This window comes from Ovis canadensis, chromosome X, assembly GCF_042477335.2.
Source record: "Ovis canadensis isolate MfBH-ARS-UI-01 breed Bighorn chromosome X, ARS-UI_OviCan_v2, whole genome shotgun sequence".
NCBI lineage: Eukaryota > Metazoa > Chordata > Mammalia > Artiodactyla > Bovidae > Ovis > Ovis canadensis.
In genome coordinates, this window is record NC_091727.1 from 82,436,392 (window position 1) to 82,460,663 (window position 24,272).

Genomic DNA, 24,272 nt, shown 5'->3' on the forward strand with positions numbered 1-24,272 from the left:
GGAAACTGATAGTATAAGAATAGAAAAAAGTTTGAAAGAAGATACACAAAGATGTAAAGAATGTTTGTTTCTGGGTGCTAGAATTATGGGTATTTTCTCCTCTTTCTATATTTTATGGGTTTTTTTTTTTTTTTGCGATAAATATGTATTATTTGGGGCTTCTCAGATGGCTCAGTGGGAAAGAATTTGCCTTCCAATGCAGGAGACAAAGGTTCCGTCCCTGGATTGGGAAGATCCCCTGGAGGAGGAAATGGCAACCCAGTCTAGCATTCTTGTCTGGAAAATCCCACAGACAGAGGAGCCTGGAGGGCTATGGTCCATGAGGTCACAGACAGTCAGACACAACTGAGCATGAGCATGATGTATGATTTTATAATCAAAACAATAATGAGTCTATTATCATTTTGTTTCAATTTCATGTTTTAAAGGAGAAAATAAAGGCATTTTAAGATCGTTTAAGATATAAGATGATTTAATTTTACCCGGTAGATACTTCCTTATTGTATACAAATAGCACACTCTCCACTCTCTTTGAATCCAGCAAGCTAAGCATTACACTTGTCCATTGAATCTTCTCATACTTCATTGGACAGGTTCACCTATTAGAACACTGGGAAAGGAAGAGACAATGATGACGGCTGAAGTTAATTTAAATTCCAACACACTGTCTTGGTCTGCAGAGTTACTTTGTTATTATATCACCTTTTCCAAGATAGGATTTTGGACGGTTTTTTGTGTTAGTATGAACCAAGTGATTTCATATTGTGAAAAGGCTTTCATGACTTGAGAAAATGAGAGTGTGGGATTGGATGTAGAGGTAGAGTAGAAGTAAGTTCAGATAGTTTTTCTTGTTTTTAAGTTTCTTTTTAAAAACTTCCTAATTAAACAATATGTTTTGTTGTGGAAACATTGAAAAGGGCAGACAAAAATAAACCTGAAACTAAGTAACAACAACAATCATGAATATTAAAATCACCTATTCACTATCTGAAGGAGATAACCAATGTCCAAATCTTTGGTTAGATCCTTCAAGGATTTTTCTTTCCCTGGAAGTAGCTTTTTCACAATAAATTGGATGGGATTGTATATCCTCCATTACAATTGGCTTTTTTTTCACTCAGCAGTATTTCATGACTCCGATTCCATGTGATTAGTCTTCTACAACAATGTATGAATGTTCACAGCTTTCTTTAACCAGCCAAGAATCATTTCAGTTGGTTCTATTTCTTTGCTAGTGAAAACCATAATAAAAATTCTTTATACAAGTATTTCTGCATCTCATGATTACTGCCAGAGAGCTGAGAATTCTCCAGGCTTCAGTGGAGATTTGCTTAGCTACCCAGCGGCTAGCCTAAGCCTTCATTGTAGACACCACTAATGCTTATAGAGGGTGAATAAAGAGGCAGAGAAAAACTGTTTGCAGTCCTTATTGCAAAATGTAATCATAGGAAATCAAGTATTAGTGCCAGTCCACTGTGGGCTCAGTCCCAAGTGCCCATCTGTCTGTATGACTTGAGACTCAAGCTTTCCTTTGTTTCCACCACATGTGACAAAATTATGTCTTGAAGTATTTGTTTCTGTGGTATTATTTTGGTCCTTTTTCTACCAAAAAATTCATGATATGTCTCCTGCATCTATCATTTTTTTCTCTAATCTTACTTTCACTGAAGTCTTTGTTTATTTGATAGAGCCAGCTTTTGGGGTCCTGCTTTCCTTATCTCCTTTTATATTTTGTCATCCACGTCTTTTTTTTTCCCCCTCTTAACATCCTCGCTTGTTCCCAGCAAAGGTTTTTTGGTTTTTCTCCCCAGGCTGAGCCATTTACTTCAAAGAAGGAAGTCTTTCTCTTGGCATGTTGCCTAACTATCTTCGCAGAAATCCTTCAGATGTTTCTGAGGCAGCTGGCCTGCCAGCTGGAGTTGGAGCCACAAGGACTTAAAAGATACAGAATTGCATGCATCTTGATTTGACTCCCGGCTCTTGCAGTTGCGACATGCAGTCTTCCTCTGGGCTTGGCAAGGAGGGACAGGATTGATGAATACAGAGCCTGTACTTCCTGGAGTGGCCTAAATCCTGCAGCTGCCACTCAAGGTGTACTGATAAAGGGAAGACCACTCCGAAGGGGTCACTCAAGGCCTTGCTGTGCTTGCAAGGCAGTTCAGCTTCTCCCTTCCTCCCTGCCCTGCACGGGTGTGGATCCCTGATAAGGGATCCTGATAAGATGCTCCACACTCCCACTGCCCAGCCGGCTTCCAGAGTGTCTGCTGATCTCAAGTCCTGGTGTGGCTCCTCTCAGGCAAAGAACTTTGAACTGAAATCAACCCATGTGCCCCTGATCGCCACCTCCGCCATCTTCCATACAGTGAAGGAACAGGAAGCAGACAATCGCCATCAACCCTCCCTTTGGAAAAGAGGAAGACCGGGAGGCATGTAACAGTCCCTGCTCTGTAGTCATTCTGGAATCCTGCTGATCAGACACTTAGCAGGCAAACTCTTCCATCAAATTGAGCTCCCAGGCCCACCATGGCCCATCCTCTGGGAGGCTCCTCTGGTCTACTGTTCCCTGCGGCTGTATCTGAAGTGTCAGGGAGCAAGCCTTCTAGGGACCTTCAGAGCCTCTGTCCTTCTCAGGTCCAAATACTGCTTTACAGCTCAAACAACAAATAGGCTCACTGAGTTCTGCGTGGCTCCAATCAGTCTAGTGCGCTGGGAACCATATCCAACTTTGCTTCCCAGACATGGTTCTTCATCCATGGGCATTTTTAGGTTGTCAGGAACCACACCCTTCACCTGATCTTTGACCAAGCCACTTGATTAGATTCTTCAGTTTGAAAACAGCCCTCCCCTACACAAAGCCTTTTCAATCCAGGTTTCTCCACGTGGGCTCTGTCTCACCTCAGAGACAGGCAAGTGGTCATCTCTTATCTAAACACTGGTTAAATTAATGAAATTGAGGCTTGTCTGGGCTTCCCTGGTGGCTTAGCTGGTAAAGAATCTGCCTGCATTGCGGGAGACCTGGGTTCGATTCCTGGCTTGGGAAGATTCCCCTGGAAGAGTCCCTTCCCATGGGAGAAGGGAAAAGCTACCCACTCGAGTATTCTGGCCTGGAGAATTTCATGGACTGCATAGTCCATGGGGTTACAAAAAGTCGGACATGACTGACTTTCACTAACTAGTTAAGCTTGTTTAGTTAGAGATTTCAAGAATCTCTTTGGCTTCACACGACTGAGCAACTTCACTCACTCACTCACATGATTTAATAGTAAATATTTTGGTCCATTTTAGGTAATGAAGTGAAGTTGCTCAGTCGTGTCCAATTCTTTGCAACCCCATGGACTGTAGCCTACCAGGCTCCTCCGTCCATGGGATTTTCCTGGCAAGAATACTGGAGTGGGTTGCCATTTCTTTCTCCAGGAGATCTTCCCAACCCAGGGATTGAACCCAGGTCTCCTGCATTATAGGCAGACGCTTTACCGTCTGAGCCACCAAGGAAGTCCAGGCAATAGAGAAGAGTTAATCATTTGTTTGCCATGTATGATTCCTATACCCAAGGGAAGGATAATTAGAAATTAATGAAGTTACTTAAAAAAAAAAAAGATCAGTTGCAAATACTGGTCTTTAAATGTCACCTGTCAATGGTTGGAAAGGGATGGAGCAGGATGGAGAAAAAAAGAGAATGTGGAGGAGACTTTTTCAAAGAGGGGGGGTCACATGGCCATTCCTGTCTCTCCCTAGGTACCTGTTCCCTCCTCTCCCTCCTCTTCCAGAAGCTTACGTGAGGCAGCAGAGGGTCCCCAGTACTGCTGACATGATAAGAAAAATAAAAATGGCTGCTGGAGGGATGTGGCTCCTGATGAGATCACAGAGATAATCCTTGAAGTTGCTCAGCCAGGACCTGGAATTTTCTGCAGGAAGAGCACAGATGTTCACCGAGTCAATGATGAAGTTGGGATACAAACTCTGGTTCAAGTTCAAAGAGTTGTCCCAGATCTGATGTTCTTATAGTAGCCCAGGACCCATATTTTTAATGACTCTGCTAAGCTAAGCGGTTAAAGGAATACGCATTTGGAGAAAAAAAAAAATGTGTATCCTCAGATGGTTTCATCTTTGCCTCTGGTATGTCAAACAGGAGCAATTATCTCCATGAATCAGTGTGGAACTTTGTGAGAGAGCAGCTTGATTTCATAACTACCTGCCTAGAGGGTGTTTTGGAAGCAAAGGCCCCTGTGTGTCTGGTGAAGAGAAGAGACAGACACCAGCCCCAGGAACACCCAGAGGGGACGAATAGGCCTTGGAAGCTGGCAGAAGGAACTTCACAGAGTCTGGTGATCAAGAGGAGAGGTAGGGTAAACACAAGTGTCTGTGACCTGAAGTCACAAGGAGTCACCGCTCACCACAATTCACTTTCCAGTGCCAGGAAGGACTCAAGCAACACACTGGGCTCTGGGAGCACCTAAGTTGCAGGTCAGTGACCTATTAGCTTTGGCTTGCATTTTGCTTCCTTCCTCAAGTCCATCCTGACCCCTCCCCACAAACAACTGTAATTCTCCCTTTGTCCTCAGGGCACATTTGTCATATTTCATGGAAGGTTGACACCTGTGGGTGGGACTGCCCACCTGTGAACGCCTAATCCATGTCATTTAGCAAACGGATTGGTGCACAGTAGGTAGGCTCGTGCTGGTTGAACTAAATTGAACCCAACCAGAAATAATGGACATGAAGATAAAAATAAAAGAAAAATAATGAAGATTATTTTTAAATACAAAATCAGTTTTTCCTGACCTTCGACGAGAATCTTAGGTCCTATGGAGGCTGGAACTTTCATCATAACAGCAAACACACCCACTGAGTGTTGTGGCAGGGCATCCTGGTCTTGTACTCTGAAGGCAGATAAAGGTGACACAGAGGAAGCAACAGTCTCCAGCAAGAGGCAGGTCAGAGAGCACAGCAGAAATGTGATGCTCAGCAGCTTCAGGGCTTCTACGGATTCCCCTGTGCCAAGGCCAGATGGTTTTTCCCTTGGCTCTTTGCAAGGCTGCTTTGTCTGAAAAGTTAAAAACTATGGTTTAGTTTTTTATCCCAAAACTACAGCTGTTAACTAACATAAAAATTCACTGACTGACACCGCTGAATCCTGAACACAGTCAGTTTCCCAAGCAAAAGACATTCCGCATCCAAGAAAGAACACAGGACAAAAATTTACTGAGCTTCAGCAGATGAGACACCTGCTGTTTCCTCCTAACCAGGTCCCCCTTCAGCCTTCTCCAGCTCAATGAGTGGGAAATGCTGTAAGTCGTTCAGGCCAAAATCGGTGGTGTTGTTTTTGACTTCATTTTTTTAGTCCCACATTTTTTGTGTGTGTATTTTGTTTTGTTGTTGAGTTTATTACTGCATGCATGCTAAATCGCTTCAGTCATGTCCGACTCTCTGCGACCCTGTGGACAGCAGCCCATCAGGCTCCTCTGTCCATGGGATTCTCCAGGCAAGAATACTGGAGTGGGTTGCCATTTCCTTCTCCCGATAGGTACCTAGCCCCTGAAATTCTACTTGTGGTATTAGCGCCCAGGGTTTATTTCTAAATCAGCAAATAAACAGTGTAAACGGTTAACCTGGTATAGATTTCACGGGATCAGGGGGCACAGTCCATCATGGGGGTGGCCCAGGAATTCTGCAGTCAGTGCACCTGATGTGAAGGGAGTCACAGGTCACAAGAGTTTATAGCTTCCTGCTTGCTGCCATTTTAATGATGAGGTTAGGGACCAAGTCCACTGACTACCACATAAGCAAATTCCTTGCTGTGCAGTGGTAATTTCCCATCACACATGTGCCTGTTTGAGTCAAATTTGCTGACACAACTTGGGAGAAAATAGAAGTATATTTTGCAGAAACTGTGTGGTTTAGGGTCTAACAGCTGATCTATCAGAAGAATCGGGTTGGCTTGGTCTCTAAAGTGCATCCATATCTTGCCACTTCTCACCACCTCCACTGCTACCCATCATCTGTCTCTCTGCTACCATCCTTGCCTCCTTTCAGCTTCTTCTCCACTGAACAGCCAAGGAGATGTCACTTTGTTGTAAGTCAGATTGGGCCCTACAAACTGCCCTGAACTCATGTCTTATCATCTCCTTTTGATCACTCCACCTCAGTCTCATTTCCTCAAGAACAAGCCACGCACGGTCCTCTCTCTTTGGTTCACATAGGCTGCTCAGGTGCTCAATAATATTTTTTTTTGAATGAATAAATGGATGGGCAGACTTTTTTTCATTGCTGGTCATCTCCACCCCCTTTTTACTTATTACATACAACCCGATAGTCTAGAAAAGTTTAGTTATGAAAGATACCATTTTCTCAGCCATCCTTGCTGTTAGCAATGGCTACAGGCCCCACTTTTGGACACTGAAGCATAACGGAGATTTGATGGGTGGCTTCCGGGGAAACTTTCTGCTGTCTTAGGAAAAGATATGGTGCTACTGTTTACCATTTATGCTGCCTTGAACATTCTCTAAGTGTTACCTGAACTGGAGGAGTCATCTTGTGATCAGCAGGAAAAGCATGAGAAGATGACCTGGATTCGGCTCTGACAATTTTAGGCCATGAAACCAAAACCTTTATCTGCCCGCTTCTCAATTGCTAGCTCTGTGAAAAATAAACTCGTATCCAAGCTTTCTATTACTTAAGACATTTACAATTGATACACTCATCCACTGCTGAGACCTGTGTCAGGTAGGGAGGTGAAGAAGCCAGTGAATCTGGCCTCAGTCTTCAGAAGAGGCTGGCCAGAGCCTTCCTTTCAGGCTTCTGAAATTCCAAATAGAATTCTCTTCTCTTTTATGATATCATTGACTGTACTTGACCTTCCCCCAGTCTCTATCTGAGAGCTAAGCATACAGATGTTTTCTTTGGTGTATGTGGAAACATCTGTGCTGATATTAAAACCCATCCTTACAGTAGCCATATCCTCTTGGGCTTGAAGAATTCTAAGATATTTTGTTTGCCACATGGTATCAACTACACCTTAAAATAGTATATATATGGCAGTTTAATAGATGGCATTTCATTTCAGTGGGGAAAAATGGATGGTTTAATATGAGGATTGGTTATTCATTTGAATGCACTGACTGAAGTTAGAGTCCTACACACACAAAAAAATTCTAGATGGATCAAAGACTAAACAAAAATAGAACCATACACATGTTGGAATAAAACATGAGTTTTTTGTAATCTTGGTATGAAAAAATTTACTCTGAACATGTCATAAAACCCCAAAGCCATAGGTGTAACTACTGATAAATTTATTGCATAAAAATGTAAAGCTTTCATACAGGAAAACATTGTAAAGAAAGGTCAAACATTAATGACAAATTAAGTGAAAAATGCCATAACATATAAGACAGATAATAGGTTAATGTTAATGTACAAAGAACTGTTGTTACAAATCAAATTTTTAAAAAGGATGGTCAGATCCATAGAACTGGCATAAATGATGTATCAGTCAGAAAAGCAATGGATAAATAAATTGTCCTGAATGTTCATTGGAGAACTGATACTGAAGCTGAAACTCCAATACTTTGGCCACCTGATGCAAAGAACTGACTCATTTGAAAAGTCCCTGATGCTGGGAAGATTGAAGGTGGGAGGAGAATGGGAAAACAGAGGATGAGATGGTTGGATGGCATCACCGACTCAATGGACACAAACTCCGGGAGTTGGTGATGGACAGGGAGGCCTGGTGTGTTGCAGTCCATGGGGTCGCAATAAGTCGGACACGACTGAGCAACTGAACTGAACTGAAATAAATTGTGATGTATATTACATAATGGATTGAAAGTGAATGTGAAAGTCACTCAGTCGTGTCTGACTCTTTGCAACTCCATGGAATTCTCTAGGCCAGAATACTGGAGTGGGTAGCCTTTTCCTTCTCCAGGGGATCTTTACAACCCAGTGATCAAAACCAGGTCCCCCACACTGTAGGCAGATTGCACTTAGATTGCCAGCTGAGCCACAAGAGAAGCCATAATGGATTACTATACAGCAATTATAATAAGCCACTAGGAAATATATACAAGGGTTGTTTCCTGTTTGGAGCTGTTTTGAATAGTGCTGCCCCATCTCTTGTTTCACGTGGCAGTTCTGAGTCTAGGTCATTACCCAACAGAATTGTCACAGGGTATCTGTATGCTCAACTTTTGTAGATAATGTCAGATTGTTTTCCAAAATAATGATACCAGTTTGAGTTTATTTTTGTATTGATATGAGGAAATGTTCTAATTTCATTCTTTTACATGTAGCTGTCCAGTTTTGCCACACCACTTATTGAAGAGACTGTGTTTTGCCCATTGTATATTCTTGCCTCTTTTGTCAAAGATAAGGTGCCCATAGGCATATGACTTTATTTCTAGGCTATCTATCCTGTTGCATTAGTCTATATTTCTCTTTTTGTGCCAGTACCATACTGTTTTGATGACTGTAACTTTGTAATACAGTCTGAAGTCAGGGAGCCTGATTCCTCCAGTTTTGCTCTTTTTTTCCTCAAGATTGTTTTGGCTGTTCATGGTCTTTTGTGTTTCCACATATATTTTTGAGTTGTCTGTTTTAGTTCTGGAAAAATGCCATGGGTGAACTAATTTTGATAAAGATCGCCTTAAATTTGTAGATTGCCTTGGGTAGCATGGTCATTTTAACAATATTAATGTTTCTAATCCATGAACACAGTGTCTTTTGTCCATCTGTCTGTGTCATCTTCCATTTCTTTCATCAGGGTCTTTTAGGTTTCTGAGTACAGGTCCTCCATTAGCCAAAGCATTTGGGGGACGAATGAAACCACTGGACTCCTGAAAGGGGTCCCAGGACATCTTGGTGATACAAGTGCAGCATCTACGTCTCAAATCCACTCATTTCTCACATTAGGCTCACCACATTCTGCCACACCTTCTCCAGGATTCTGGTTGGTCACAACTTCTAGAAAACTTATAAAACAGGGATTAGTGGGATGTGCCAGAGCCCAGACTGATGCCTTAATCCTAAGAGATGCCTGAATGAATCACTTGAGTGCCAAGCATATTTGTCTTTGCTCTTCCCGTGTAGCAGCCACCCTGAATACTCAGAAACATCAGGGTTTATTACTCCTTCTAAAGTGGAAACTCCCATTGTGAGATAAGAAAGAGACCAGTGCTAATGGATGTCAAGATTAAACATGTCTCTCTCTCTCTGCTACTGGTTCAAGGTTCCACTTCTAATTTTTTTAAATGTTAACTTCACCTCATAAAATATATCACTTTTTACTGCAATTTACATGAAATCTGCTATTCTAACTTAGTTGTTTTTCTGAGCTGTCTATCTTGCCATACAGTGGCTCAATTTGTTTTTGTAAGATTCCATCAGTTCAGTTCAGTCGCTCAGTCATGTCCAACTCTTTGCAACCCCATGAATTGCAGCACACCAGGCCTCCCTGTCCATCACCAGCTCCCAGAGTTCAACAAACTCATGTCCACAGAGTCGGTGATGCCATCCAACCATCTCATCTTCTGTCGTCCCCTTCTCCTCCTGCCCCCAATCCCTCCCAGCATCAGAGTCTTTTCAGATGAGTCAACTCTTCACATGAGGTGGCCAAAGTACTGGAGTTTCAGCTTTAGTATCATTCCTTCCAAAGAACACCCAGGACTGATCTCCTTTAGAATGGACTGGTTGGATCTCCTTGCAGTACAAGGGACTCTCAAGAGTCTTCTTCAACACCACAGTTCAAAAGCATCAATTCTTCGGCGCTCAGCTTTCTTCACAGTCCAACTTTCACATCCATACAGGACCACTGGAAAAACAGCCTTGACTAGACAGACCTTTGTTGGCAAAGTAATGTCTCTGCTTTTGAATATGCTGTCTAGGTTGGTCATAACCTTCCTTCCAAGGAGTAAGCATCATTTAATTTCATGGCTGCAATCACCATCTGCAGAGATTTTGGAGCCCCCAAAAATAAAGTCTGACACTGTTTTCACTGTTTCTCCATTTATTTCCCATGAAGTGATGGGACCAGATGTCATGATCTTAGTTTTCTGAATGTTGAGCTTTAAGCCAACTCTTTCACTCTCCTCTTTCACTTTCATCAAGAGGTTTTTGAGTTCCTCTTCACTTTCTGCCATAAGGGTGGTGTCATCTGCATATCTGAGGTTATTGATATTTCTCCTGGCAATCTTGATTCCAGCTTGTGCTTCTTCCAGTCCAGTGTTTCTCATGATGTACTCTGCATACAAGTTAAATAAGCAGGGTGACAGTACACAGCCTTGACACTCCTTTTCCTATTTGGAACCAGTCTGTTGGTCCATTTCCCGTTCTAACTGTTGCTTCTTGAGCTGCATATAGGTTTCTCAAGAGGCAGGTCAGGTGGTCTGGTATTCCCATCTCTTTCAGAATTTTCCACAGTTTATTGTGATCCACACAGTCAAAGGCTTTGGCATAGTCAATAAAGCAGAAATAGATGTTTTTCTAGAACTCTCTTGCTTTTTCGATGATCCAGCAGATGTTGGCAGTTTGATCTCTGGTTCCTCTGCCTTTTCTAAAACCAGCTTGAACATCTGGAAGTTCATGGTTCACGTAATGCTGAAGCCTGGCTTGGAGAATTTTGAGCATTACTTTACTAGCGTGTGAGATGAGTGCAATTGTGCAGTAGTTTGAGCATTCTTTGGAATTACCTTTCTTTGGGATTGGAATGAAAACTGACCTTTTCCAGTCCTGTGGCTCTGCTGAGTTTTCCAAATTTGCTGGCATATTGAGTGCAGCACTTTCACAGCATCATCTTTCAGGATTTGAAATAGCTCAACTGGAATGCCATCACCTCCATTAGCTTTGTTTGCAGTGATGCTTTCTAAGGCCCACTTGACTTCACACTCCAGGATGTCTGGCTCTAGGTGTATGATCACACCATCGTGATTATCTTGGTCATGAAGATCTTTTTTGTACCATTCTTCTGAGTATTCTTGCCACCTCTTCTTAATATCTTCTGCTTCTGTTAGGTCCATACCATTTCTGTCCTTTATCGAGCCCATCTTTGCATGAAATGTTCCCTTGGTATCTCTAATTTTCTTGAAGAGATCTCTAGTCTTTCCCATTCTGTTGTTTTCCTCTATTTCTTTGCATTGATTGCTGAGGAAGGCTTTCTTATCTCTCCTTGCTATTCTTTGGAACTCTGCATTCAGATGCTTATATATTTCCTTTTCTCCTTTGCTTTTCACTTTTCTTCTTTTCACAGCTGTTTGTAAGGCCTCCTCAGACAGCCATTTTGCTTTTTTTGCATTTCTTTTCCATGGGGATGCTCTTGATTCCTGTCTCCTGTACAATGTCACGAACCTCCATCTATAGTTCATCAGACACTCTATCTATCAGATCTAGTCCCTTAAATCTATTTCTCACTTCCATTGTATAATCATAAGGGATTTGACCACTGAATGGTCTAGTGGTTTTCCCTAATTCCTTCAACTTAAGTCTGAATTTGGCAATAAGGAGTTTATAATCTGAGCCACAGTCAGTTCCCAGTCTTGTTTTTGCTGACTGCATAGAGCTTCTCCATCTTTGGCTGCAAAGAATACAATCAATCTGATTTTGCTGTTGACTATCTTGTGATGCCCATGTGTAGAGTCTTCTCTTGTGTTGTTGGAAGAAGGTATTTGCTATGACAAGTGCGTTCTCTTGGCAAAACTCTATTAGCCTTTGCCCTGCTTCATTCCATATTCCAAGGCCAAATTTGCCTGTTATCCCATGTGTTTCTTGACTTCCTACTTTTGCATTCCAGTCCCCTATAATGAAAAGGACATCTTTTTTGGGTGTTAGTTCTAGAAGGTCTTAGAGGTCTTCATAGAACTGTTCAACTTCAGCTTCTTCAGCATTATTGGTTGGGGCATAGGACTGAATTACTGTGATACTGAATGGTTTGCCTTGGAAATGAACAGAGATCATTCTGTCGTTTTTGAGATTGCATCCAAGTACTGCATTTCAGACTCTTTTGTTGACCATGATGGCTACTCCATTTCCTCTAAGGGATTCCTGCCCACAGTAGTAGATACAATGGTCATCTGAGTTAAATTCACCCATTCCAGTCCATTTTAGTTCGCTGATCCCTAGAATGTTGACGTTCACTCGTGCCATCTCCAGTTTGACCACTTCCAATTTGCCTTGATTCATGGACCTAACATTCCAGGTTCCTATGCAATATTGCTCTTTACAGCGTTTGGCCTTGCTTCTATCACCAGTCACATCCACAACTGGGTATTGTTTTTGCTTTGACTCCATCCCTTCATTCTTTCTGGAGTTCTTTCTCCACTGATCTCCAGTAGCATATTGGGCACCTACCGACCTGGCGAGTTCCTCTTTCAGTATCCTATCATTTTGCCTTTTCATACTGTTCATGGGGTTCTCAAGGCAAGAATACTGAAGTGGTTTGCCATTCCCTTCTCCAGTGGACCACATTCTGTCAGACCTCTCCACCATGACCTGCCCATCTTGGGTGGCCCCACATGACATGGCTTAGTTTCATTGAGTTAGACAAGGCCGTGTGATTAGACTGATTAGTTTTCTGTGATTATGGTTTGTGTCTGCCCTCTGATGCCTCTCGCAACACCTACCATCTTACTTGGGTTTCTCTTACCTTGGACTTGGGGTATCTCTTCACAGCTGCTCCAGCAAAGCGCAGCTGCTGCTCCTTACCTTGGACGAGGGTTATCTCCTCACAGCCGCCCTGTTATGCCCTGTGTCCGAGTCCCCAAAACTGAGAGAATAAGACGTCCACAGCAATGCAAAAGCATAAAGGGGTTTATTGCTAGCTCGAGCTAGGGCCCAAGTCTCATCCAGCACAGTGGAATCTTGACGAGAGCCCCGAGCTCTGAATCACAACTGCTTATATACAGGCGGTCTTTTGTCTCAGCAATAGTGTAGTTGGCGTGTGGTGATTGACTCAACCTTGGGTCATCGTGGTGATTGATTTAACCTTGGCGTCATCAAGGAGGACCTTGGTGTCATCGGGGACCTTGGTGGGGCTTCCCAGAATTATGACTCATGCTTACAAGAACCTGAGGCTTAGGCCTAGTGTGCCCTGTTGAGCCTGTCATGGCTCAGGTCAGGTCCCAACACGGCTCTTCTGACCTCGGGCGTGGGGTAGCTCCTCTTGGCGAGGTCCAGTGCAGCCGGCAGGCTTCCATCATTCACATTTAAATTGCCAATAGAAAAACAGAACTCTCAAAGGCATTTGGTTTTACATGTCAATGTTTTATTCAACTGATTATTGACTATTCCAGCAGGAAGACAAAAGAGCTGGTTCCAAGAACATTTGAAAAATAGAGATGTATGTAGTCAATGGGAAAAGAATGCTACAAGAAGATGATTAAGGTCAACATTAAAGTGGTTAACTTTTGCAGGCAGTCAAACCACATCATTTGGGGGATTAACATCTCTACCAGGCTATACAGCAAAGCAGCTTACTGATTTCTATACATTAATCTCTAATTTTCACTTTTCCAGGACAGTAAACCATTTCGAACCTTATATAGTAGGGGCTGGGCAAGGCGGGGGTTCCTCTTGGAAAGGGCATGTGGCTGACTGGAGGAATTTTCTCTCTGCTTCCTCCAGCTCAGTTTCCTTCTGACTCCCCAATATTTAACTCTATAAAGAGGGCCTCTAGTTTTCTGTCACCATACAGAATTTCCTGGTACATCGTGTTGGGTCTCCTATCCGAGAGAGCCACAGAGTTTCCTCATTTTTCTAAGGAAATGTTAAAAACATGTCCTTTAGTAGCCTAGTATGGTCGTGACCCTTCTTCATCACCACAGAGGAGGAAGTGACTGCCACTTCCGTAGAAGAATGCTTTCCACATGACTCCAGAGAACGCAGTCCCCATGGCAATTGATTTGGGTGGTTTCAGGGCACAGCTGCTGGCACAGAGGCATCGAAATACAGCAAAAATGGATGGCACTGTGGGGCAGGAAGTCACCCAGTGGAAGGGCTCACAAGGATGCTGCATTTCAGTTAGGAAAGGCTCAGGGACAGAAGGGAGGCACCGGGCCTCAGTACTGCTGCTGTGCCTCACAACCCCAAAACTCCAGCCTCAGGGCGATATGGTGCACCCAGCTCCGCGGGTGAATCCGAAGGAAGCGGGTAAACAGTGGGGGGTCTAAAGCATTCACCACTGGGGTGAAGGAGTCTTGATTTCCCTGAAAAACCTAAAAGAGGAGAGACAGCATGTGTTAGTTGACAGGAAAAAAATTACAATGCTTATACACCTTCACTGGCCTCCTGCATGGTCTGGAACTCACCAATAGCTCTTCATGGGCACCCACCCCAAAGCTCAGGATGGAAGCTTTTTTCATTTTGGGTTGAGGGATCCAAGCTTCCCTAGTTCGGTAGTTCAGAACTGAACCCTGGGAGGTGACTGAATGACTTAGTCCCCTGAATGACTTAGTCGGTGCCTGGGAAAGGGCGTATGACATTCAGAATTAAGAGCCTCCTTGCTAACCTGCAGGACTTCCCTGGTGGCTCAGATGGTAAAGCATCTGCCTACAATGCAGGAGGACCCAGGTTCGATCCCTGGGTCGGGAAGAACCTCTGGAGAAGGAAATGGCAACCCATTCCAGTACTCTTGCCTGGAAAATCCCATGGACAGAGGAGCGTGATAGGCTACAGTCCATGGGGTAGCAAAGAGTCAGACAAGACTGAGCAACTTCACTCACTCACCTGTTCACTTGCTAACCTGCTGTGGAGCCCTTGCTTCCAGCTATGGCTTACCTCTGAGAATGTTCTCACCCACTTTCTCAACTAATTCAAGGAAGTTGTAAACATCATGGCATTTTACTCTCAACTACTTCAACCTGCCAAGACTTTGGGTTTAAATGTTATCTCTTTAGAGAGCTCTTCATCCTCTGAAACAGGACTCTTGTTGACTCAATCTCATGTAGATCACTTTTCTTTACAGCATTTGTTATCTTCTCGTTTATCTGTTTACCTGCTTATTGACCATTACCTCTGTTTTCATCACCAAATGTCACTTCCATGACAGCAGAGGCCTTGGTCACTGATCTTCCATACATGCAAGAAATGCAGTATATACATAGCAAATATACTATAAACATTTGCTAGAGTTTGTGTGTTTGATAAAACTTTTGGGAAACAAAGAGATTCTTGGATAAATATTTTTGGTAAACTTTTGAAACCTGTACATCTTCTGTTAGGCTTATTCCTTGTTGTTTCCCCTCAAGAAACTGAAAGAATAACAGAAGGAACACTCACATCTTTAATGTACAACACACTCCAAGTCTCTGGTCTGTTTTTGTCCTTCATGATGCTGACATTTAAAAAGGCCTAGGACCATTGTGTCGATAATGTCCCACATTTTAAATTTCTGTGACTATTTTCTTAATTATTAAATCTTAGTTCAACATCTTTAGTGAAAATATTAACTAGGTGATGTGTCTTTCCCACTGCATCATATCAAAGGACACATGATACTGATTCCTTCAGAGTTTGAGCCTTACTTAAGGTGGTGTCCACCACATCTCACTTAAATAAAGGTAATTACTTTCCTTTCCTTACAATCTGTGGGGTGAGGCTTTAATGCTGTATAAATATTCTCACAAGTACGTGTTGGATCATAAAGAAAACTGAGTGCCAAAGAATTGATGCTTTTGAACTGTGGTGTTGGAGAAGACTCTTGAGAGTCCTTTAGACTGCAAGGAGATCAACCCAGTCAATCCTAAAGGAAATCAACACTGAATATTCACTGGAAAGATTGATGCTGAGCCTGAACCTCCAATACTTTGGACACCTGATACGAACAGCCAGCTCATAGGAAAAGACCCTGATGCTGGGAAAGATTGAGGGCAAAAGGAGAAGGGGGCGACAGAGGATGAAATGTTTGAATGGCATCACCGACTCAATGGACATGCATTTGAGCTAACTCCAGGAGATAGTGGAGGATAGAGGAGCCTGACATGCTACAGTCCACAGGGTGGCAAAGAGTTGGACATGACTTAGCTACTGAACAATAACAACAAAATATTCTGTTCCACATTAAGGTTTCATCCAATGGTTTCAGTATCCACTGAAGTTCCTTACAAGTATTATATACTATATTGATGGTTACCAATTGGTTTCTTAATTTTGTCATGTCTTCTGCATTTATTATTAACAGCTGGAATTTGTCTATGGAGAAAAGCCTCTCTCTCCCTTTGTTTCTGACCATGATTATGGACTCCTGGATTCTTTTTTTCATTGTGTATATGGATGCTTAAATTGTTTCAAATTTTCCCAGTATGAACCCCTTCAAGCCAGCTCTTGTGTTCCTTTCCTATGGGCTCATTAGTCTTTGTGGCATGCCAAAATGTTCCACAACATCTAGTTTGATCTCAGGTCAAACCACAGGGAGGGAACACTGCCCCACCCATCAACAGAAAATTGGATTAAAGATTTCCTGAATATGGCCACTGAACAACTCTCAAGTTGTACATCTTTTTTTTTTTTTTTTTTTTTAGTTGACAGTTATGGTGACCGATGAAGCGACCCAGAGTGGACTTCCTTCCTTCAACTGTACTTCATGACGAAATGGAGCTTTGGTACCAGCAGCGGCCCCTTGCACCCATCTGCCTCCTAGGGGAGTGCAGACGAAATTGGGTAAGTCTCTCCTGGTTCTTAAATTTCCCATATTGGTTGAGATTCTCAGTTTCACTTGGTGGTGGAGCAGGTTACCTGCCCCCTCCTAATAGGAAAGATACTGGGTGGGGGGAGGTGAAATATCCAGGGCATACCTGCTCATGGTCTAGACACTGAGTGGGGCTTGGTTGAAAGATACCGAAGAATTCCCAGCCAGTCAAAAGATGTTGGGTGGGGGGCTGGCTGAAAAATGCCAGGAGAATTGCCCACCCAGTGGAAAGGTACTGGGTAGGGGGGTTCGACTGGGAAAAAATCGAGGAATACCTGGGGCTCAGCTGAAACATACTGAGGTCACTCCATTGTAGGGGACTGAATGGTCTTGGCTGAGTGGTTAAGTAAGAAGCTCATCTGACACTTTTCCTCAATTTGACTACCATTATAGAATTTGTCAATGGAGAAGGAAATGGAAACCCACTCCAGTATTCTTGCTTAGAGAAACCTGTAAATAGAGGAGCCTGGTGGGCTGCTGTCCATAGGGTTGCACAGAGTTGGACATGGCTGAAGTGACTTAGCATGTATGTATACACTGAGGAAGGAAATGGCAAGCCACTCCAGTATTCTTGCCTAGAGAATCCTGTGGACAGAGGTGCCTGGTGGGCTGCCATCTGTGGGTTCACACAGAGTTGGATACGACTGAAGTGACTTAGCAGTAGCAGAACATGGCCCCGCCCATCAGAACAGGACCCAGTTTCCCCCAGTCAGTCTATCCCTTCAGGAAGCTTCCATAAGCCTCTTATCCTTATCCATCAGAGGGCAGACAGAATGACAAATACAATCACAGAAAACTAGTCAAACTGATCACATGGACCACAACCTTGTCTAACTCAAAGCAACTATGAGCCATGCCATGAAGGGCCACCCAAGACAGATGGGTCATGGTGGAGAGCTCTGACAAAACATTGCCCACTGGAGAAGGGAATGGCAAACCACTTCAGTATTCTTGCCTTGAGAACCCCATGAACAGTATGAAAAGGCAAAAAGATAGGACACTGCAAGATGAACTCCACAGGTCGGTAGGTGCCCAACATGCTACTGGAGATCAGTGGAGAAATAACTCCAGAAACAATAAAGAGATGGGCCCAAAACAAAAACCGTGCCCAGTGTGGATGTGACTGGTGATGGAAGTAAAGTCCAAAGCTGTAAAGAACAATACTGCAAAAGAACCTGTAATGTTAGGTCCACGAATCAAGGCAAATTGGAAGTGGTCAAACAGGAGATGGCAAGAGTGAACATTAACATTTTGGGAATCAGCGAACTAAATGGACTGGAATGGGTGAATTTAACTCAGATGACCATTATATCTACTACTGTGGGCAGGAATCCCTTAGAAGAAATGGAGTAGCCATCATGGTCAACAAAAGAGCCCCAAATGCAGTACTTGGATGCAATCTCAAAAACGACAGAATGATTTCTGTTCCTTTCCAAGTCAAATCATTCGCTATCACAGTAATTCAAGTCTATTCCCCAATCAGCAATGCTGAAGAAGCTGAAGTTGAACGGTTCTATGAAGACCTACAAGATCTTATAGAACTAACACCCAAAAAAGATGTCCCCTTATAGGGGACTGAAATGCAAAAGTAGGAAGTAAAGAGTAACAAGCAAACTTGGCCTTGGACTATAAGATGAAGCAGGGCAAAGGCTAACAGAGTTTTGCCAAGAGAACGGACTGGTCATAGCAAACACCCTCTTCCAACAACACAAGAGAAGACTCTACACATGGACATCACCAGATGGTCAACAGTGAAATCAGATTGATTATATTCTTTCCAGCCAGAGATGGAGAGGCTCTATACAGTCAGCAAAAACAAGACTGAGAGCTGACTGTGGCTCAGATCATGAACTCCTTGTTGCCAAATTCAGACTTAAATTGAAGAAAGGAGGGAAAACCACTAGAGCTTTCAGGTCTGACCTAAATCTTACAATCATACAGTGGAAGTGACTAATAGATTCAAGGGATTAGATCTGATAGACAGAGTACCTGAAGAACTATGGATGGAGGTTCATGACATTGTACAGGAGGCAGAGGTCAAGACCATCCCCATGGAAAAGAAATGCAAAAAAGCAAAATAGCTGTCTAGGGAGGCCTTACAAATAGCTGTGAAAAGAAGAGAAGCGAAAAGCAAAGGAGAAAAGGAAAGATATAAGCATCTGAATGCAGAGTTCCAAAGAATAGCAAGGAGAGATAAGAAAGCCTTCCTCAGTGATCAATGCAAACAAATAGAGGAAAAAATAGAATAGGAAAGACTAAAGATCTCTTCAAGAAAATTAGAGATACCAAGGGAACATTTCATGCAAAGATAGGCTCGATAAAGGACAGGAATTGCATGAACCTAACAGAAGCAGAGGATATTAAGAAGAGGTGGCAAGAATACACAGAAGAAGTACACAAAAAGATCTTCATGACCCAGATAATCACGATGGTGTGATCACACACCTAGAGCCAGACATCCTGGAATGTGAAGTCAAGTAGGCCTTAGAAAGCATCACTAAGAACAAAACTAGTCGAGGTGATGGAATTCCAGTTGAGCTATTTCAAATCCTGGAAGATGATGCTGTGAAAGTGCTGGACTCAATATGCCAGCAAATTTGGAAAACTCAGCAGTGGACACAGGACTGGAAAAGGTCAGTTTTCATTCCAATCCCAAAGAAAGGCAATGCCAAAGAATGCTCAAACTATCACAATTGCATTCATCTCACACACTAGTAAAGTAATGCTCAAAATTCTCCAAGCCAGGCTTCAACAATACATGAACTGTGAACTTCCAAATGTTCAAGCTGGATTTAGAAAAGGCAGAAGAACTAGAGATCAAATTGCCAACATATGTTGGATCATTGAAAAAGCAAGAGAGTTCCAGAAAAACATCTATTTCTGCTTTATTGACTATGCCAAAGCCTTTGATTCTGTGGATCACAACAAACTGTGAACAATTCTTCAAGAGATGGGAATACCAGACCACCTTACTTGCCTCCTGAGAAATCTGTATGCAGGTCAAGAAGCAACAGAGCTGGACATGAAACAACAGACTGGTTCCAAATGGGGAAAGGAGTACATCAAGGCTGAATATTGTCACCCTGCTTATTTAACTTCTATGCAGAGCACATTGTGAGAAATGCTGGGCTGGATGAAGCACAAGCTGGAATCAAGATTGTCAGGAGAAATATCAATAACCTGAGATATGCAGATGACACCACCATTATGGCAGAAAGTGAAGAACTAAAGAGCTTCTTGACAAAATGAAAGAGGAGAGTGAAAAAGTTGGCTTAAAACTCAACATTCAGAAACAAAGATCATGGCATCCAGTCCCATCACTTTATGGCAAATAGATGGGGAAAGAGTGGAAACAGTGACAGGCTTTATTTTCTTGGGCTTCAAGATCACTGCAGATGGTGATTGCAGCCAAGAAATTAAAAGACGCTTGCTCCTTGGAAGAAAAACTATGACCAACCTAGACAGCATAAAAAAGCAGAGACATTACTTTGCCAACAAATATCAGTCTAGCCAAAGCTATGGTTTTTCCAGTAGTCATGTATGGCTGTGTGAGTTGGACTATAAAGAAAACTGAGCGCCAAAGAATTGATGCTTTTGAACTGTGGTGTTACAGAAGACTCTTGAGAGTCTCTTGGACTGCAAGGAGATCCAACCAGTCCATCCTAAAGGAAATCAGTCCTGAATATTCACTGGAAGGACTTATGCTGAAGTTGAAACTACAAAACTTTGGCCACTGATGGGAAGAACTGACTTACTGGAAAAGACCCTGATGCTGGGAAAGATTGAAGGCAGGAGGAGAAGGGGACGACAGAGGATGAGATGGTTGGATGGCATCACTGACTCAATGGACATGAGTTTGAGCAAGTTCCAGGAGTTGGTGATGGACAGGGAGGCCTGGCATGCTGCAGTCCATGGGGTTGCAAACAGTCGGACATGAGTGAGTGACTGAACTGACTGACTGAAGATGTTCCAGCATCACCTAGCATCTTCCTAGCTCCAGTCTTGGCATCTCCGAGAGGCAAGCTTCCTTTTACTAGGACATGCTATTTGTAAACCAAGACTCTTCTGGGTTAGCTGAGGCTCTGCTCCAGGCCAAGGCTCACATACACTGTGTCTTCTCAGGTTGGACATTTTAATCTCATGGCAGAGAGCAGAGTCAGAAGAGAGTGAGCCAAATACATGATCACACTGAAAGTTTCTGTCCAAAATTGGTGTATATCATGTGCATTTACATTACTTTGGTCAAAATGAGTCCTATTCTCAAACCCAAAGTCAGTGAAGTTGTCAAAGAAGGAAGAAGTGAAAAATCAAGGATAATGCCTTTTACCTCATCTGCTATTTCTGTTCACTTGTCACCAGCAATACAGTGATTTTATGCGGCAGATATATAAGAGGTTTGGGTGGCTGGGTAGGTTTCTTAGTCCGTGAGCAACCTCTCTTGTTGATAGAGAAAAGTGTAATTTTTTAAATAGATGGGGCAAGAAGATATGTCTTGTGATGGTTTTTGCTTTTCCAGAAAACTTTATTTCCACCACTTGACTTCTTTTTTTTTTTTTAAATCACCAAGCCTCCAAGAGATCTATCCTCTTTCACCAGAAACAGTGCCACCTCTAGTCCCACATATTTTCCATCCTTGTCCTTTCAGATCTCCAGAAGCCAAAGCTATGACACAGGAGAGCTCAACTATTAGTATTTTGTCACTGAGGGTCAGACTTTGTCTTTTTAGAAGTGATTTTCTCTGTGTTCTATCACAGTCTCTCCTGGACTCTCCTCTGCAGAGCTAGCTCTGCATGTTTATTTTCCACTTACTTTTTGTAAATTGAAACTTACAGCATTCTTTGTCTTCTAGTTATTCTGTGAGTTATGAGTGGTTTTATTTGCAATACTTATATATTTATATATTTATAATATGTATATATATATATTTAAATATAGCTACAGACAGATATATCTGGTAAAGATTGAAGGCAGGGGGAGAAGGGGATGGCAGAGGATGAGATGGTTGGATGGCATCACCGACTCAATGGACATGAGTTTGAGTAAACTCCAGGAGTTGGTGATGGACAGGGAGGCCTGGCGTGCTGCGGTTCATGGGGTTGCAAAGAGTTGGACACGACTGAATGGCAGCCATTCTGTCCGGTGTGAGATGGTACATCATTGTGGTTTTGATTTGCATTTCTCTGATAATGAGTGATGTTGAGCATCTGTTCATGTGTTTGTTAGCCATCTGTATGTCTTCTTTGGAGAAACATCTGTTTAGTTCTTTGGCTCACTTGTTTTTTTTTTTTTTTAATCACTTCACTGCTTTGTTATTATTATTATTATTATTTACTTTACAATATTGTATTGGTTCTGCCACACATCAACATGAATCCACCATGGGTGTATGCATGTTCCCCATCCTGAACCCCCCTCACACCTCCCTCCCCGTACCATCCCTCCAGGTCATCCCAGTGCACCAGCCCCAGGCATTTGGTCCACTTTTTGTTTCGGTTGTTTATTTTTCTGGTATTGAGCTGCATGAGCTGCTTATATATTTTTGAGATTAATTCTTTGTCAGTTGTTTCCTTTGCTATTATTTTCTCCCATTCTGAAGGCTGTCTTTTCACCTTATAGCTTCCTTCATTGTGCAAAAGCTTTTAAGTTTAATTAGGTCCCATTTGTTTATTTTTGCTTTTATTTCCATCACTCTGGGAGGTGGGTCATAGAGGATCTTGCTGTGATTTATGTCAGAGAGTATTCTGCCTATGTTTTCCTCTAAGAGTTTTATAGTTTCTGGTCTTACATTTAGATCTTTAATCCATTTTTAGTTTATTTTGTGTATGATATTAGAAAGTGTTCTAGTTTCATTCCTTTACAGGTGGTTGACCAGTAAATGGATTGTCTTTTCTCCATTGTATATTATTGCCTCCTTTGTCAAAGATAAGGTGTGTGGATTTATCTCTGGGCTTTCTATTTTGTTCCATTGATCTATATTTCTGTCTTTGTGCCAGTACCATGCTGTCTTGATGACTGTAGCTTTGTAGTATAGTCTGAAGTCAGGCAGGTTGATTCCTCCAGTTCCATTCTTCTTTCTCAAGATTGTTTTGGCTATTTGAGGTTTTTGTGTTTCCATACAAATTGTAAAATTGTTTGTTCTAGTTCTGTGAAAAATACCATTGGTAGCATGATAAGGATTTTGTTGTATCTATAGATTGCTTTGGGTAGTATACTCATTTTCACCATATTGAGTCTTCCATTCCACGAACATGGTATATTTCTCCATCTATTTGTGTCATCTTTGATTTCTTTCATCAGTGTTTTATAGTTTTCTATATATAGGTCTTTAGTTTCTTTGGTAAATTTATTCCTAAATATTTTATTTTTTCGTTGCAATGGTGAATGGAATTGGTCCTTAATTTCTTTCTGTTTTCTCATTGTTAGTGTATAGGAATGCAAGAGATTTCTGTGTATTAATTTTATATCCTGCAACTTTACTATATTCATTGATTAGCTCTAGAATTTTCTGGTGGTGTCTTTAGGGTTTTCTATGTAGAGGATCATGTCATCTGCAGACAGTGAGAGTTTTACTTCTTTTCCAATTTGGATTCCTTTTATTTCTCTTTCTTCTCTGATTGCTGTGGCTAGGACTTCCCAAACTATGTTGAATAGTAGTGGTGAGAGTGGTCATCCTTGTCTTGTTCCTGATTTTAGAGAAAATGCTTTCCGTTTCTTGCCATTGAGGATAATGTTTGCTGTGGGTTTGTCATATATGGCTTTTATTATGTTGAGGTATGTTCCTTTTATGCCTGCTTTCTGGAGAGTTTTTATCCTAAATGGGTGTTGAATTTTGTCAAAGGCTTTCTCTGCATCTATTGAGATAATCATATTTTTACCTTTCAATTTGTTAATATGGTATATTACATTGATTGATTTGCAAATATTGAAGAATCCTTGCATGCCTGGGTTAAAGCCCACTTGGTCATGTTGTATGATCTTTTTAATATGTTGTTGGATTCTGTTTGCTAGAATTTTGCTGAGAATTTTTCCATCTATGTTTATCAGTTATATTGGCCTGTAGTTTTCTTTTTTTGTGGCATCTTTGTCTGGTTTTGGTATTAGGGTGATGGTGGCCTCATAGAAGGAGTTTAGGAGTTTACCTTCCTCTGCAAATTTCTGGAAGAGTTTGAGTAGGTGTTAGCTCTTCTCCAAATATGTGGTAAAATTCACCTGTGAAGCCATCTGGTCCTGGGCTTTTGTTTCTTAGAAGATTTTTGAGTGCAGTTTTGATTTCTGTGCTTGTACTTGGTGTGTTCAGATTTTCTATTTCTTCCTGGTTCAGTTTTCAAAGGTTATACTTTTCTAATAATTTTTCCATTTCTTCCAAGTTGTCCATTTAATTGGCATATAATTGCTCATAGCAGTCTCTTGTGATTTTTCATATTTCTGTGTTGTCTGTTGTGATTTCTTCATTTTCATTTCCAATTTTATTGATTTGATTCTTCTCCCGTTGTTTCTTGATGAGGTTGGCTAATGGTTTGTCTATTTATCTTCTCAAAGAATCAGATTTTCATTTTGTTGATTTTTGCTATAGTCACCTTCATTTCTGCTCTGATTTTTATGA

At 42.0% G+C, this 24,272-nt stretch overlaps 2 protein-coding genes and 2 non-coding genes across 6 annotated transcripts in view; 1 reads left to right on the plus strand and 3 right to left on the minus strand.

The window, feature by feature from the left end:
• Nucleotides 1–533: 533 nt before the first annotated feature.
• Nucleotides 534–6,531, minus strand: SMIM9 (small integral membrane protein 9). The gene is made up of 4 exons (XM_070291206.1): nucleotides 6,514–6,531; nucleotides 4,783–5,044; nucleotides 3,776–3,905; nucleotides 534–610 (listed from the first exon to the last, which is right to left on the minus strand). Exons 1-4 carry the CDS (start codon nucleotides 6,529–6,531, stop codon nucleotides 583–585), a joined length of 438 nt encoding a protein of 145 aa, XP_070147307.1. The 3' UTR covers nucleotides 534–582.
• On the minus strand, nucleotides 3,421–3,492 carry TRNAY-AUA (transfer RNA tyrosine (anticodon AUA)). Its single transcript has one exon. It is a non-coding gene; the product is annotated as a tRNA-Tyr (tRNA).
• A 6,696-nt stretch (nucleotides 6,532–13,227) lies between the features above and the next one.
• The window catches only part of F8 (coagulation factor VIII), a 135,170-nt gene continuing 124,125 nt past the window's right edge, over nucleotides 13,228–24,272 (minus strand). For all 3 annotated transcript variants that reach the window (XR_011446413.1, XM_070291927.1, XM_070291928.1), the window contains one exon: nucleotides 13,228–14,198. Coding sequence is in view for 2 of the 3 variants with exons in the window: in XM_070291927.1 (XP_070148028.1) it covers nucleotides 14,043–14,198 (156 nt within the window). In the remaining variant the exon portion in view is untranslated. The remainder of the gene's footprint in view (nucleotides 14,199–24,272) is intronic.
• TRNAC-ACA (transfer RNA cysteine (anticodon ACA)) lies at nucleotides 14,502–14,574 on the plus strand. The gene has a single exon. It is a non-coding gene; the product is annotated as a tRNA-Cys (tRNA).